Here is a 10,000-nt window from a genome sequence, read left to right as displayed (position 1 = left end):
GCGCTCCACATGTGGGAGTGACACACGGTGGTACGGGCCGATATGGCAACAGGCGACCGTCGAAAACATCGCAAAAGCAAGTGCCGGAAGGAACGACAATTCACGAGAGCACTCGGCAACAGCCCAGTACTACCCTCCATGTCGAAGAGAAAACTGCGAGTCCCATTTGAACGCCGCTAGCTGCCAGGGCAGTGGAGAAGCCGAGAGGCCGCCCCACAGCAGCGCCAGGCCGGCGCGAGCTACACCGGCGCGAGGCCGGCGCGAGCTACACCTAGTCGAATGCTTCCATCGTCAACCGCCCACTGCATATGTGTGTGTGTGTGTACACACGTATTCTGCGTGCGTGCGGCGGCGACGACGACGTTCGCGAGGAGCTAAGGATATAACTCCAAAAAATTTAAATAAAATTATCTGTGGCCGGACCATAAGAGACGCCAACGAGGCATCTGGTGGCACCGTTCTGTGCCCCCATAAATTACCAGCCCAGTGTAATGCGGCTGCAAGAGCGGTCGGGCTAACCGCAAAAAAAAAAAAAAAAAAAAAAAAAAAATACTTATAATAATCTTAAATTAATTAAAACAATACGTGCTGTGTAAGCAGCTAACTACTGGGCACATCGACAACTACGACAAGTTTTGCCACCAGCGGAATAACTGATCACTGCAGAATATTAAACCATTTCAGGCTGTGTTTTAATTAATTTTAGGTGGGCCGATCCCGGCGGTACTGCAATGCCGGGCCAACCCGCGACAGAGGTGGAGCAAGCCCCTAGCACTCCGTCATGAGCCAAAAATGAGTTTAATATTCTGGTCCTGCGATGCAGGACGTATCAGATATTAAGCTGATAAGAACAGATTTTTATTTTCCGAGATAATTCTTAGTTACAGTACTACGAAGTATAATTTTAAGAAAGAATATCAAGACTCTATATAATGCGAGTTTTACAGTTTTATTAAGTTCAGATAAAATTAAGAAAAAACGGTTCTAACCGTACTTAAGTATTGTATTCCTATTCTATTTCGTGGGTTAAGCCCACTACTTAAATATTGAGAGGCCGCGTTAGGCGCGGTTACTTAAGTATGTTATCCTTAAGACTATTCCCGCGGTAGGCGCGGCCTTACTCATGTCCGACCAGGGGTAAATTGGACCTAATTTAGGAGCTATTTTATTTTATTCCATTCATCTCCATGCCCTGACAGCACACTGCACATGCACGGCTGCCAGCGGCTGGTGTGCCACACACGCAGGCGGGTCACACACAGCCGGACTTCTCCCCTCTGTCTGCCTTGCGGCGGACGTCACTGGGGTGTCGTGGCAGGAGGGTGTTGCTTCCCACGCTGGCTGGAGACTGCCGGGCAGTAGGCACACGTTTGGCGCCGCCTAGCACCGCGCCAACCGGGGTGGGGGCCATATTCGGCGGACACCACGGAGGGAGGGGCACCAGGCAGCACCGCACGCACCGCTACTGACTCGGCACTGCTGCAGTGCGGCGCGAAGATGGTGTAGCGCCGCCGTTCCCGCGTCGTTGAAGAGAATCTCGACACCGACGTCACGAAGGCACCGACCTCGAAGTTCTCCGACGACTGCAGTCTCGAAGGTCTCGCAGCCTGACGTCAGAGCATGCCACAGTCTAGGGGGACACATACTGGCGGTAGCCAGTGATGTGTTCCACGTAAATGTCGCGGGACCACTTGATGGTGTCAGACACCATCAGCCGCCGCATCAGTTGGCAGTAGCGGCTAGCGATGCCTAGGTGCCGAAGCACTGCATCGTTCTGGCGGTCCCACGCCCCCAGACTGCCAACAACCAGGGCGTCGACAGTGACGGAGTAGCCGCGAGCAGCTAATCCGCGCGCAACGTCGGCGTACTTTATCCTCTTTAGTTGCCGAGCGTTGTCGAGCGCAATCCGCCTATTCTCGAAGGGGATTGTCACATCGACGATGGTTACAGTCTTCGCGGCCTCGTCAGTTACAACGAGGTCCGGACGCAGCCCACTGCTGTCCCCTATGACGGCTTGGTTGATCCTGATGTCAGGAACAGCAGTGTTTCCTCTTCTTGGCCGCCCAGCGACTGCTGTCGCGAGGCGGTTGAGGACCGCGTTGTGGCGATATTGCAGGGCTGCTGAGTGCACCATACACGCGTTGATTACGTGTGGGAGCGTCTCATTGTCGTGGCCACAGCGTCGGCAGGCTTTGTTGTTGTTTGCCCGCCCATCAAAGCGGCGACAACCGTTCAGAGGCACGACTCCGAGTCTGGCGCGATGGATAAAGCGCCAGTCTGCGAAGCGGGTGTATTTGCCTCCCGCTATGAAGTGGTTGGACGCTGTGGAGTCCCTGGTGCACTCGAACACCTTCCCCTGGTCAGGTTTCCTGAGTAGGAGGTTGCGCAAGCGCTGCCTCAGACACTCGCGGAGCGTCCGAGAGAGCAGACGCTTGGCGCCCCCTCCCACCCGGACATGCTCGACGCCAGTGTTGGCGATGCGTCCCACGCCGTCATCATCGTGCTGCGGTCCATCGCCGTCATCTTCGAGGTGTCGTGAAGTCCCGGGCGCCGTCCCCTCCGTGGCCGGCTGCGTCACCCCTCCGATGCCGCCGTGTTCCGCGTCGTCAGCGATGGCGGGCTGGCCGCCGACCTCCACCTGCAACTCAGAAAGCAAGTCACTCCAGCGCCAGGTGACGCCACGCGGCGCTAGGCGCCTTGTGGCGTTCCTGACGCGCGTCCACAGTGACTGGATGTCGCCTCCGTCTCTTGCGAGGTCGCCCTCAGTGCTGCCGCTAAGGTAGGTGGCCAAGTCGGATCGACTCGGCTCCCTCCCCAGCCGGCGGCGCGCGGCCGTAGATAGAGTGGCCCAGGCGATGTCTCGGACGGTGGCGTCGTCGCAGTGCAGCATGCGGAAGCCGTGGACGATCGTCGAGATGTCCGCAGCGTCCGCGAGCGGCGTCAGGCCGCATCCTCCCTCTCCCAGCGCGAGGTACAGCTGTTCAGTGGACGCGCGCTGCGGGAGAAAGAGCCATGATTTAACGGCCGCTTTCACTGCCTTGTCAAGTGCAGATAGCGGCCCCTTGCGGACCGCTCCGCCCCGCATGACAAAGTCAAGCCTGGGGAGGAGAAAGACGCGCACGGCGTCAATCTTCTGCCAGGGAGCCAGCAGGGAAGCGTCCAGGCGCTGCAAGTCGCGTCGAATTGCCGCGATCGCATCCGTTGGCGTCTGCGAGACTTTGTAGCCGGTGGGAACGCCAAGATGGAGGTAGGCGTCACCCGCACCGAGTACGGCTGGTTCTCCCCCTTGCAGGGCGAATACCGAGCCTAGTGTCTCCCGACGGCGGATGTGAAGCGTGGCACACTTCGACGGCTTGAAGGTAAGCCCGGCCCACGTTGCCGCCTCACCCACAACATTGAGGAGCGTCTGCATCGACTCTGGATCCCGCGCCAAAAGCACGATATCGTCCGCATACGCCAGTGCACTCACACTGACGCCGCAAAGCGGGATACCACACTCATTTCTGAGCGAGGTTGCGGCGCGAAGTACCGGCTCGAGCGCGAGATTAAAGACGATGGGCGACAGTGGACAGCCCTGCTTGACGCCCGCCTGGATCTCTATCTCCTCCGTTAGTCCGTCAGATGTACGGACACGGGTAGAGCAACCATCGTACATGTCGGCAATTAGACGGTGCAATTGCTCGGGCAGCCCCATCCTGCTCAGTACTCCAAGGAGGTGAGCATGAGGCACTGAACCGAAAGCATTCGCCAGATCAAGCCAAGCAAAGCATGCTTGGCCTCCCCTGCGCCTTGCATCGTCAATTGCCGTCTGCACAATGAAGTTGTGCTCATAGCAGCCTTCAAACGTACGGAAGCCCTTCTGTTCTGGGGAGAGCAGGTTCAAACGCTCCGCCCAGAGGGAAGTGCGGTCCGCAACGATTGCAGCAAAGAGCTTAGAGATCGTAGAGCTCAATGCTAGAGGCCGCCAGTTTGTCACGTCCGAGACGTCCCCCTTCTTGTGGATGAGGACGGTAGTGGATATTTTCCACTGCACCGGAGTCTTCCGCTCATTCCAGCAGCGCGAGAAGATCCTGGCTAGCACGTGGCAGCCAGGATCCCCACGTCGCAGGTCCGAGTAGGTGACTCCGTCTGCCCCAGGAGCAGTGTTGCTCGCCTTCTGGAGCCGCTGTTGCACCTCTGAAGGGGTGATCGGCAGCAGGACCTCCTCGCTGACATCAGGAGGCGTGGTGGCGGCAAAGTCCGGGACAGCAGCTGGTGCATCTGTAACGGAAAAATCAGGTTTAGCGTAGGTCTTCTTAAAGTGCTCCGCGAGCACGCTGCCATCGATTTGACAGTACGGCGACGTCTCGCCAAGGACGCGCTGCATCGCCTTGCGCCGGTCCGCGCGGTACAGCTTCTGAATCTCAGATGCTGCATTCGCGTCGTACCGACGCTCGGCGGCCGCAGCGCGCCGTGCGCCACGTCCACCGCGCCGCCCACCGCGGCCGCGTGTAGGGGCAGGAGGAGGGGGATTGGCAGCAGCGTCGGCGCGGCCCTGGCCGCGGTGCGCTGCTGCTGGTGGCCCGTCCTGTCGATCTCCGGCTGCCTGGCGTTGTGGCTTCGTCTGGGCGATCTCGGAGACGAAGTCCTCGACGACCGCGACGAATGCGTCCCACGGTTGACTGTGGACGCTCTCCAGGGCCGTCAGCCAGCGCCGCTGCCTCTCCGTTAGCCGAGAGTCGGCCGGGGGAGGGGGGGGCGGAGCTGCCTCGGTTGCGCCCTGTTCGGAGGGTACAGGAGGGTTGGTCGATGTAGGTGTAGGACGGGAGTTTTGCGGCGGGAGGTTGGGACTGGGCCGGTTGTTACGGCGTCGGCGTCTCCTCTTCTTGCTGCCAGTTGTTGGAGACGCATCTGCAGTCCCTCCGCTCACGTCGCGCTGCTCCGTCGTCTGCGTCGGTGGTGGTGCCGTGCTGCTCTCAGTCGCCGCGCCGGCGCTCGAGTCGGGCGCACCGCGGCTGTTGTTCGCCGCGCCGCCAACAGATGGCCCGGCGGTCGCCAGCGGCCCGCCGCCGGCGCGAGAAGCACGAGGTGCAGCCCGCGCCGGTCGACCGGGCGCGCCAGCTCGCTCCGGGCCGTCGTTACGCGGACTGGGTGCCCGACGATTGCTGCCAGATGGGGCGGCGGTCGCAGGGGTGGCTGGTGTCGCCTGCGCCGGCCGGGCGTCTCCAGGTGTAGCTCGCGCCGGCCTGGCGCTCGGGCCGGGCGCACCGCGGCTGTTGTTCGCCGCGCCGCCAACAGATGGCCCAGCGGTCGCCCGCGCCCTGCCGCCGGCGCGAGAAACACGGGGTGTAGCTCGTGCCGGCCGCCCAGGCGCGCTGGCTCGCGCCGGGCCATTGCTCTGCGGACTGGGCGGTATAATGCGCCGTCGGTCCGGGGGCGGTGGTCTGCGTCCTGCAGCACGGCGTCTGTCCCTCCGTGGGGTGACTATGTGCCACTCGTTGTCTGCAACAGAGGCTTTTTTAGTAGCAACACTCCCTGCCTGAGTGGATGCGGAGTGACGGGCGTCACTCGACGCAGCCGCCGGCAGGGCAGAGGGAACGCGGCGCGTGTACGTCTGCGACCGCACAAGCACCACACCGTCCGGTGCATCCGCCGAGCGCGCGGCCTTTGGTGCGTCAGCCAGCGGCGCGGGTGCGCCGTGAATGACAACACCACCGGTCGCGGCGAGCGAGGCGGCCTGCCTGCCACTGTCCACCCGCATCGCAGAGCCACCTGTCGGCGGCGTAGCGAAAGCGGGCGGCAGTCCCAGGCCGGTACCCACGCTCACGACAGATGGCGGGCGGGAAGCGCCTGCGTTAGCCGCACGACGTGGCCAGCGTACGCCACGGGGCGCGGTGGCCGACGCGGGCAGCGGCGTTCCGCTGCCTTTGCCTGACACCGCGCCTCTGGCCGGAACGACGCGTTCGGCGACAGGCGTCGGCAGCACGCTGCCTTCACCTCCCGAACTTGCGCTCGGCACTCGTGGCGACGCGGTTGACGTCGCAGAGCGTATCGGCATGGGGATGCCAGACCTCCTCGGCGTGCGCACACATAGTACGCACGACGCGGGGGTAGCAACCACCGCCGTCCTGGGCGTCACAGACGCCTGCACACTCACACAGGGTGAGGGCAAGACAGCCTGTGAGCCCACCACGCTGCTGCGGGTCAGGACCGCCGCATAGGTTAATCCTAAGTCCAGCCGGTCTGTCCTACTAGCTTCGGGGACCGGACTGGGCTGTGGCCATAGCCCCTCTCTATTACCTAAGGTTAGGCGGCCTGTGGTACTAACTTCCCGGGCCGCTTTCACCTGTGGCTTTCGCCCAGCACTAACTAAGGACGAAGGGCCTGTCCTACTAACTTCGGGGGCCCTCGCCTGTGACCTCCCGCCGGCTGACCTCTCTGGGTGCCCCAGAGAGCCAGACACGGCATCGTGTCCCATACTCACCCTCCCCCGACTGGCAGCGCCGGGGGTTGCGGAATCTGCATTGCAGAGCCGCTGGTGTAACCGCAGCGTCTTCAGCCGCGGGTCGCGTCGGCCGCAAAACTGACACTCGAAAACGGGAACCGTTTCCGGGTCGTGCAGCCTCCTGTAATGGCGGAGAAGGGCCGAGTGGTCCTTATACTCCCCAAAAGTTGGCCTGCCAGCTGCCTTGGTGACGAAACAGATCCGGCAGCGGAAGACCTCCGCCGGCAGCGTCACCACGAGCTCCATCGTTCAGGTCGCGGACCTGAAACAGGAAAATAGGCGCGACCGCTTCCCGGTGCAGAAATCAGTCCATATGAGCTTACATTAAGCTGATAAGAACAGATACTACACTTTGATCTTAGCCAAAAGGCCGAGAAGCGATAAGGAAAATCCGCAGAGGAAGGGCCTAAATGCTTGCAGCGTGTGCGCTCCACATGTGGGAGTGACACACGGTGGTACGGGCCGATATGGCAACAGGCGACCGTCGAAAACATCGCAAAAGCAAGTGCCGGAAGGAACGACAATTCACGAGAGCACTCGGCAACAGCCCAGTACTACCCTCCATGTCGAAGAGAAAACTGCGAGTCCCATTTGAACGCCGCTAGCTGCCAGGGCAGTGGAGAAGCCGAGAGGCCGCCCCACAGCAGCGCCAGGCCGGCGCGAGCTACACCGGCGCGAGGCCGGCGCGAGCTACACCTAGTCGAATGCTTCCATCGTCAACCGCCCACTGCATATGTGTGTGTGTGTGTACACACGTATTCTGCGTGCGTGCGGCGGCGACGACGACGTTCGCGAGGAGCTAAGGATATAACTCCAAAAAATTTAAATAAAATTATCTGTGGCCGGACCATAAGAGACGCCAACGAGGCATCTGGTGGCACCGTTCTGTGCCCCCATAAATTACCAGCCCAGTGTAATGCGGCTGCAAGAGCGGTCGGGCTAACCGCAAAAAAAAAAAAAAAAAAAAAAAAAAAAAATACTTATAATAATCTTAAATTAATTAAAACAATACGTGCTGTGTAAGCAGCTAACTACTGGGCACATCGACAACTACGACAAGTTTTGCCACCAGCGGAATAACTGATCACTGCAGAATATTAAACCATTTCAGGCTGTGTTTTAATTAATTTTAGGTGGGCCGATCCCGGCGGTACTGCAATGCCGGGCCAACCCGCGACAGAGGTGGAGCAAGCCCCTAGCACTCCGTCATGAGCCAAAAATGAGTTTAATATTCTGGTCCTGCGATGCAGGACGTATCAGATATTAAGCTGATAAGAACAGATTTTTATTTTCCGAGATAATTCTTAGTTACAGTACTACGAAGTATAATTTTAAGAAAGAATATCAGTGACTCTATATAATGCGAGTTTTACAGTTTTATTAAGTTTAGATAAAAATAAGAAAAAACGGTTCTAACCGTACTTAAGTATTGTATTCCTATTCTATTTCGTGGGTTAAGCCCACTACTTAAATATTGAGAGGCCGCGTTAGGCGCGGTTACTTAAGTATGTTATCCTTAAGATTATTCCCGCGGTAGGCGCGGCCTTACTCATGTCCGACCAGGGGTAAATTGGACCTAATTTAGGAGCTATTTTATTTTATTCCATTCATCTCCATGCCCTGACAGCACACTGCACATGCACGGCTGCCAGCGGCTGGTGTGCCACACACGCAGGCGGGTCACACACAGCCGGACTTCTCCCCTCTGTCTGCCTTGCGGCGGACGTCACTGGGGTGTCGTGGCAGGAGGGTGTTGCTTCCCACGCTGGCTGGAGACTGCCGGGCAGTAGGCACACGTTTGGCGCCGCCTAGCACCGCGCCAACCGGGGTGGGGGCCATATTCGGCGGACACCACGGAGGGAGGGGCACCAGGCAGCACCGCACGCACCGCTACTGACTCGGCACTGCTGCAGTGCGGCGCGAAGATGGTGTAGCGCCGCCGTTCCCGCGTCGTTGAAGAGAATCTCGACACCGACGTCACGAAGGCACCGACCTCGAAGTTCTCCGACGACTGCAGTCTCGAAGGTCTCGCAGCCTGACGTCAGAGCATGCCACAGTCTAGGGGGACACATACTGGCGGTAGCCAGTGATGTGTTCCACGTAAATGTCGCGGGACCACTTGATGGTGTCAGACACCATCAGCCGCCGCATCAGTTGGCAGTAGCGGCTAGCGATGCCTAGGTGCCGAAGCACTGCATCGTTCTGGCGGTCCCACGCCCCCAGACTGCCAACAACCAGGGCGTCGACAGTGACGGAGTAGCCGCGAGCAGCTAATCCGCGCGCAACGTCGGCGTACTTTATCCTCTTTAGTTGCCGAGCGTTGTCGAGCGCAATCCGCCTATTCTCGAAGGGGATTGTCACATCGACGATGGTTACAGTCTTCGCGGCCTCGTCAGTTACAACGAGGTCCGGACGCAGCCCACTGCTGTCCCCTATGACGGCTTGGTTGATCCTGATGTCAGGAACAGCAGTGTTTCCTCTTCTTGGCCGCCCAGCGACTGCTGTCGCGAGGCGGTTGAGGACCGCGTTGTGGCGATATTGCAGGGCTGCTGAGTGCACCATACACGCGTTGATTACGTGTGGGAGCGTCTCATTGTCGTGGCCACAGCGTCGGCAGGCTTTGTTGTTGTTTGCCCGCCCATCAAAGCGGCGACAACCGTTCAGAGGCACGACTCCGAGTCTGGCGCGATGGATAAAGCGCCAGTCTGCGAAGCGGGTGTATTTGCCTCCCGCTATGAAGTGGTTGGACGCTGTGGAGTCCCTGGTGCACTCGAACACCTTCCCCTGGTCAGGTTTCCTGAGTAGGAGGTTGCGCAAGCGCTGCCTCAGACACTCGCGGAGCGTCCGAGAGAGCAGACGCTTGGCGCCCCCTCCCACCCGGACATGCTCGACGCCAGTGTTGGCGATGCGTCCCACGCCGTCATCATCGTGCTGCGGTCCATCGCCGTCATCTTCGAGGTGTCGTGAAGTCCCGGGCGCCGTCCCCTCCGTGGCCGGCTGCGTCACCCCTCCGATGCCGCCGTGTTCCGCGTCGTCAGCGATGGCGGGCTGGCCGCCGACCTCCACCTGCAACTCAGAAAGCAAGTCACTCCAGCGCCAGGTGACGCCGCGCGGCGCTAGGCGCCTTGTGGCGTTCCTGACGCGCGTCCACAGTGACTGGATGTCGCCTCCGTCTCTTGCGAGGTCGCCCTCAGTGCTGCCGCTAAGGTAGGTGGCCAAGTCGGATCGACTCGGCTCCCTCCCCAGCCGGCGGCGCGCGGCCGTAGATAGAGTGGCCCAGGCGATGTCTCGGACGGTGGCGTCGTCGCAGTGCAGCATGCGGAAGCCGTGGACGATCGTCGAGATGTCCGCAGCGTCCGCGAGCGGCGTCAGGCCGCATCCTCCCTCTCCCAGCGCAAGGTACAGCTGTTCAGTGGACGCGCGCTGCGGGAGAAAGAGCCATGATTTAACGGCCGCTTTCACTGCCTTGTCAAGTGCAGATAGCGGCCCCTTGCGGACCGCTCCGCCCCGCATGAC

The 10,000-nt window shown here is 60.1% G+C and overlaps 3 protein-coding genes and 3 pseudogenes across 3 annotated transcripts in view; all 6 read right to left on the bottom strand.

Moving 5' to 3' along the window:
* Positions 1-3,440, bottom strand: part of LOC126123305 (uncharacterized protein T26G10.4-like) — a 22,968-nt gene extending 19,528 nt beyond the window's left edge. The window contains exon 1 of the mRNA XM_049915096.1: positions 1,149-3,440. Coding sequence (XP_049771053.1) covers positions 1,631-3,412 — 1,782 coding nt within the window. The 5' untranslated portion in view covers positions 3,413-3,440 and the 3' untranslated portion in view covers positions 1,149-1,630. The remainder of the gene's footprint in view (positions 1-1,148) is intronic.
* The window catches only part of LOC126123306 (uncharacterized), a 39,922-nt gene extending 30,048 nt beyond the window's left edge, over positions 1-9,874 (bottom strand). The window contains exon 1 of the mRNA XM_049915097.1: positions 8,061-9,874. Within this exon, the coding sequence (XP_049771054.1) occupies positions 8,543-9,802 (1,260 nt within the window). The 5' untranslated portion in view covers positions 9,803-9,874 and the 3' untranslated portion in view covers positions 8,061-8,542. The remainder of the gene's footprint in view (positions 1-8,060) is intronic.
* Positions 702-874, bottom strand: LOC126123361 (U2 spliceosomal RNA; annotated as a pseudogene).
* Positions 4,215-6,730, bottom strand: LOC126123304 (mucin-1-like). Its single transcript, XM_049915095.1, has 2 exons — positions 4,428-6,730; positions 4,215-4,260 (listed from the first exon to the last, which is right to left on the bottom strand). Exons 1-2 carry the CDS (start codon positions 6,728-6,730, stop codon positions 4,215-4,217), a joined length of 2,349 nt encoding a protein of 782 aa, XP_049771052.1.
* On the bottom strand, positions 6,733-6,866 carry LOC126123312 (U2 spliceosomal RNA; annotated as a pseudogene).
* On the bottom strand, positions 7,613-7,785 carry LOC126123360 (U2 spliceosomal RNA; annotated as a pseudogene).
* Positions 9,875-10,000: the final 126 nt, after the last annotated feature.

The sequence above is a fragment of the Schistocerca cancellata genome, unplaced genomic scaffold, assembly GCF_023864275.1.
Source record: "Schistocerca cancellata isolate TAMUIC-IGC-003103 unplaced genomic scaffold, iqSchCanc2.1 HiC_scaffold_421, whole genome shotgun sequence".
Classification (NCBI taxonomy): domain Eukaryota; kingdom Metazoa; phylum Arthropoda; class Insecta; order Orthoptera; family Acrididae; genus Schistocerca; species Schistocerca cancellata.
The sequence above is the reverse complement of the archived record's forward strand: the minus strand, read 5'-3'. Positions and strand labels throughout refer to the sequence as shown.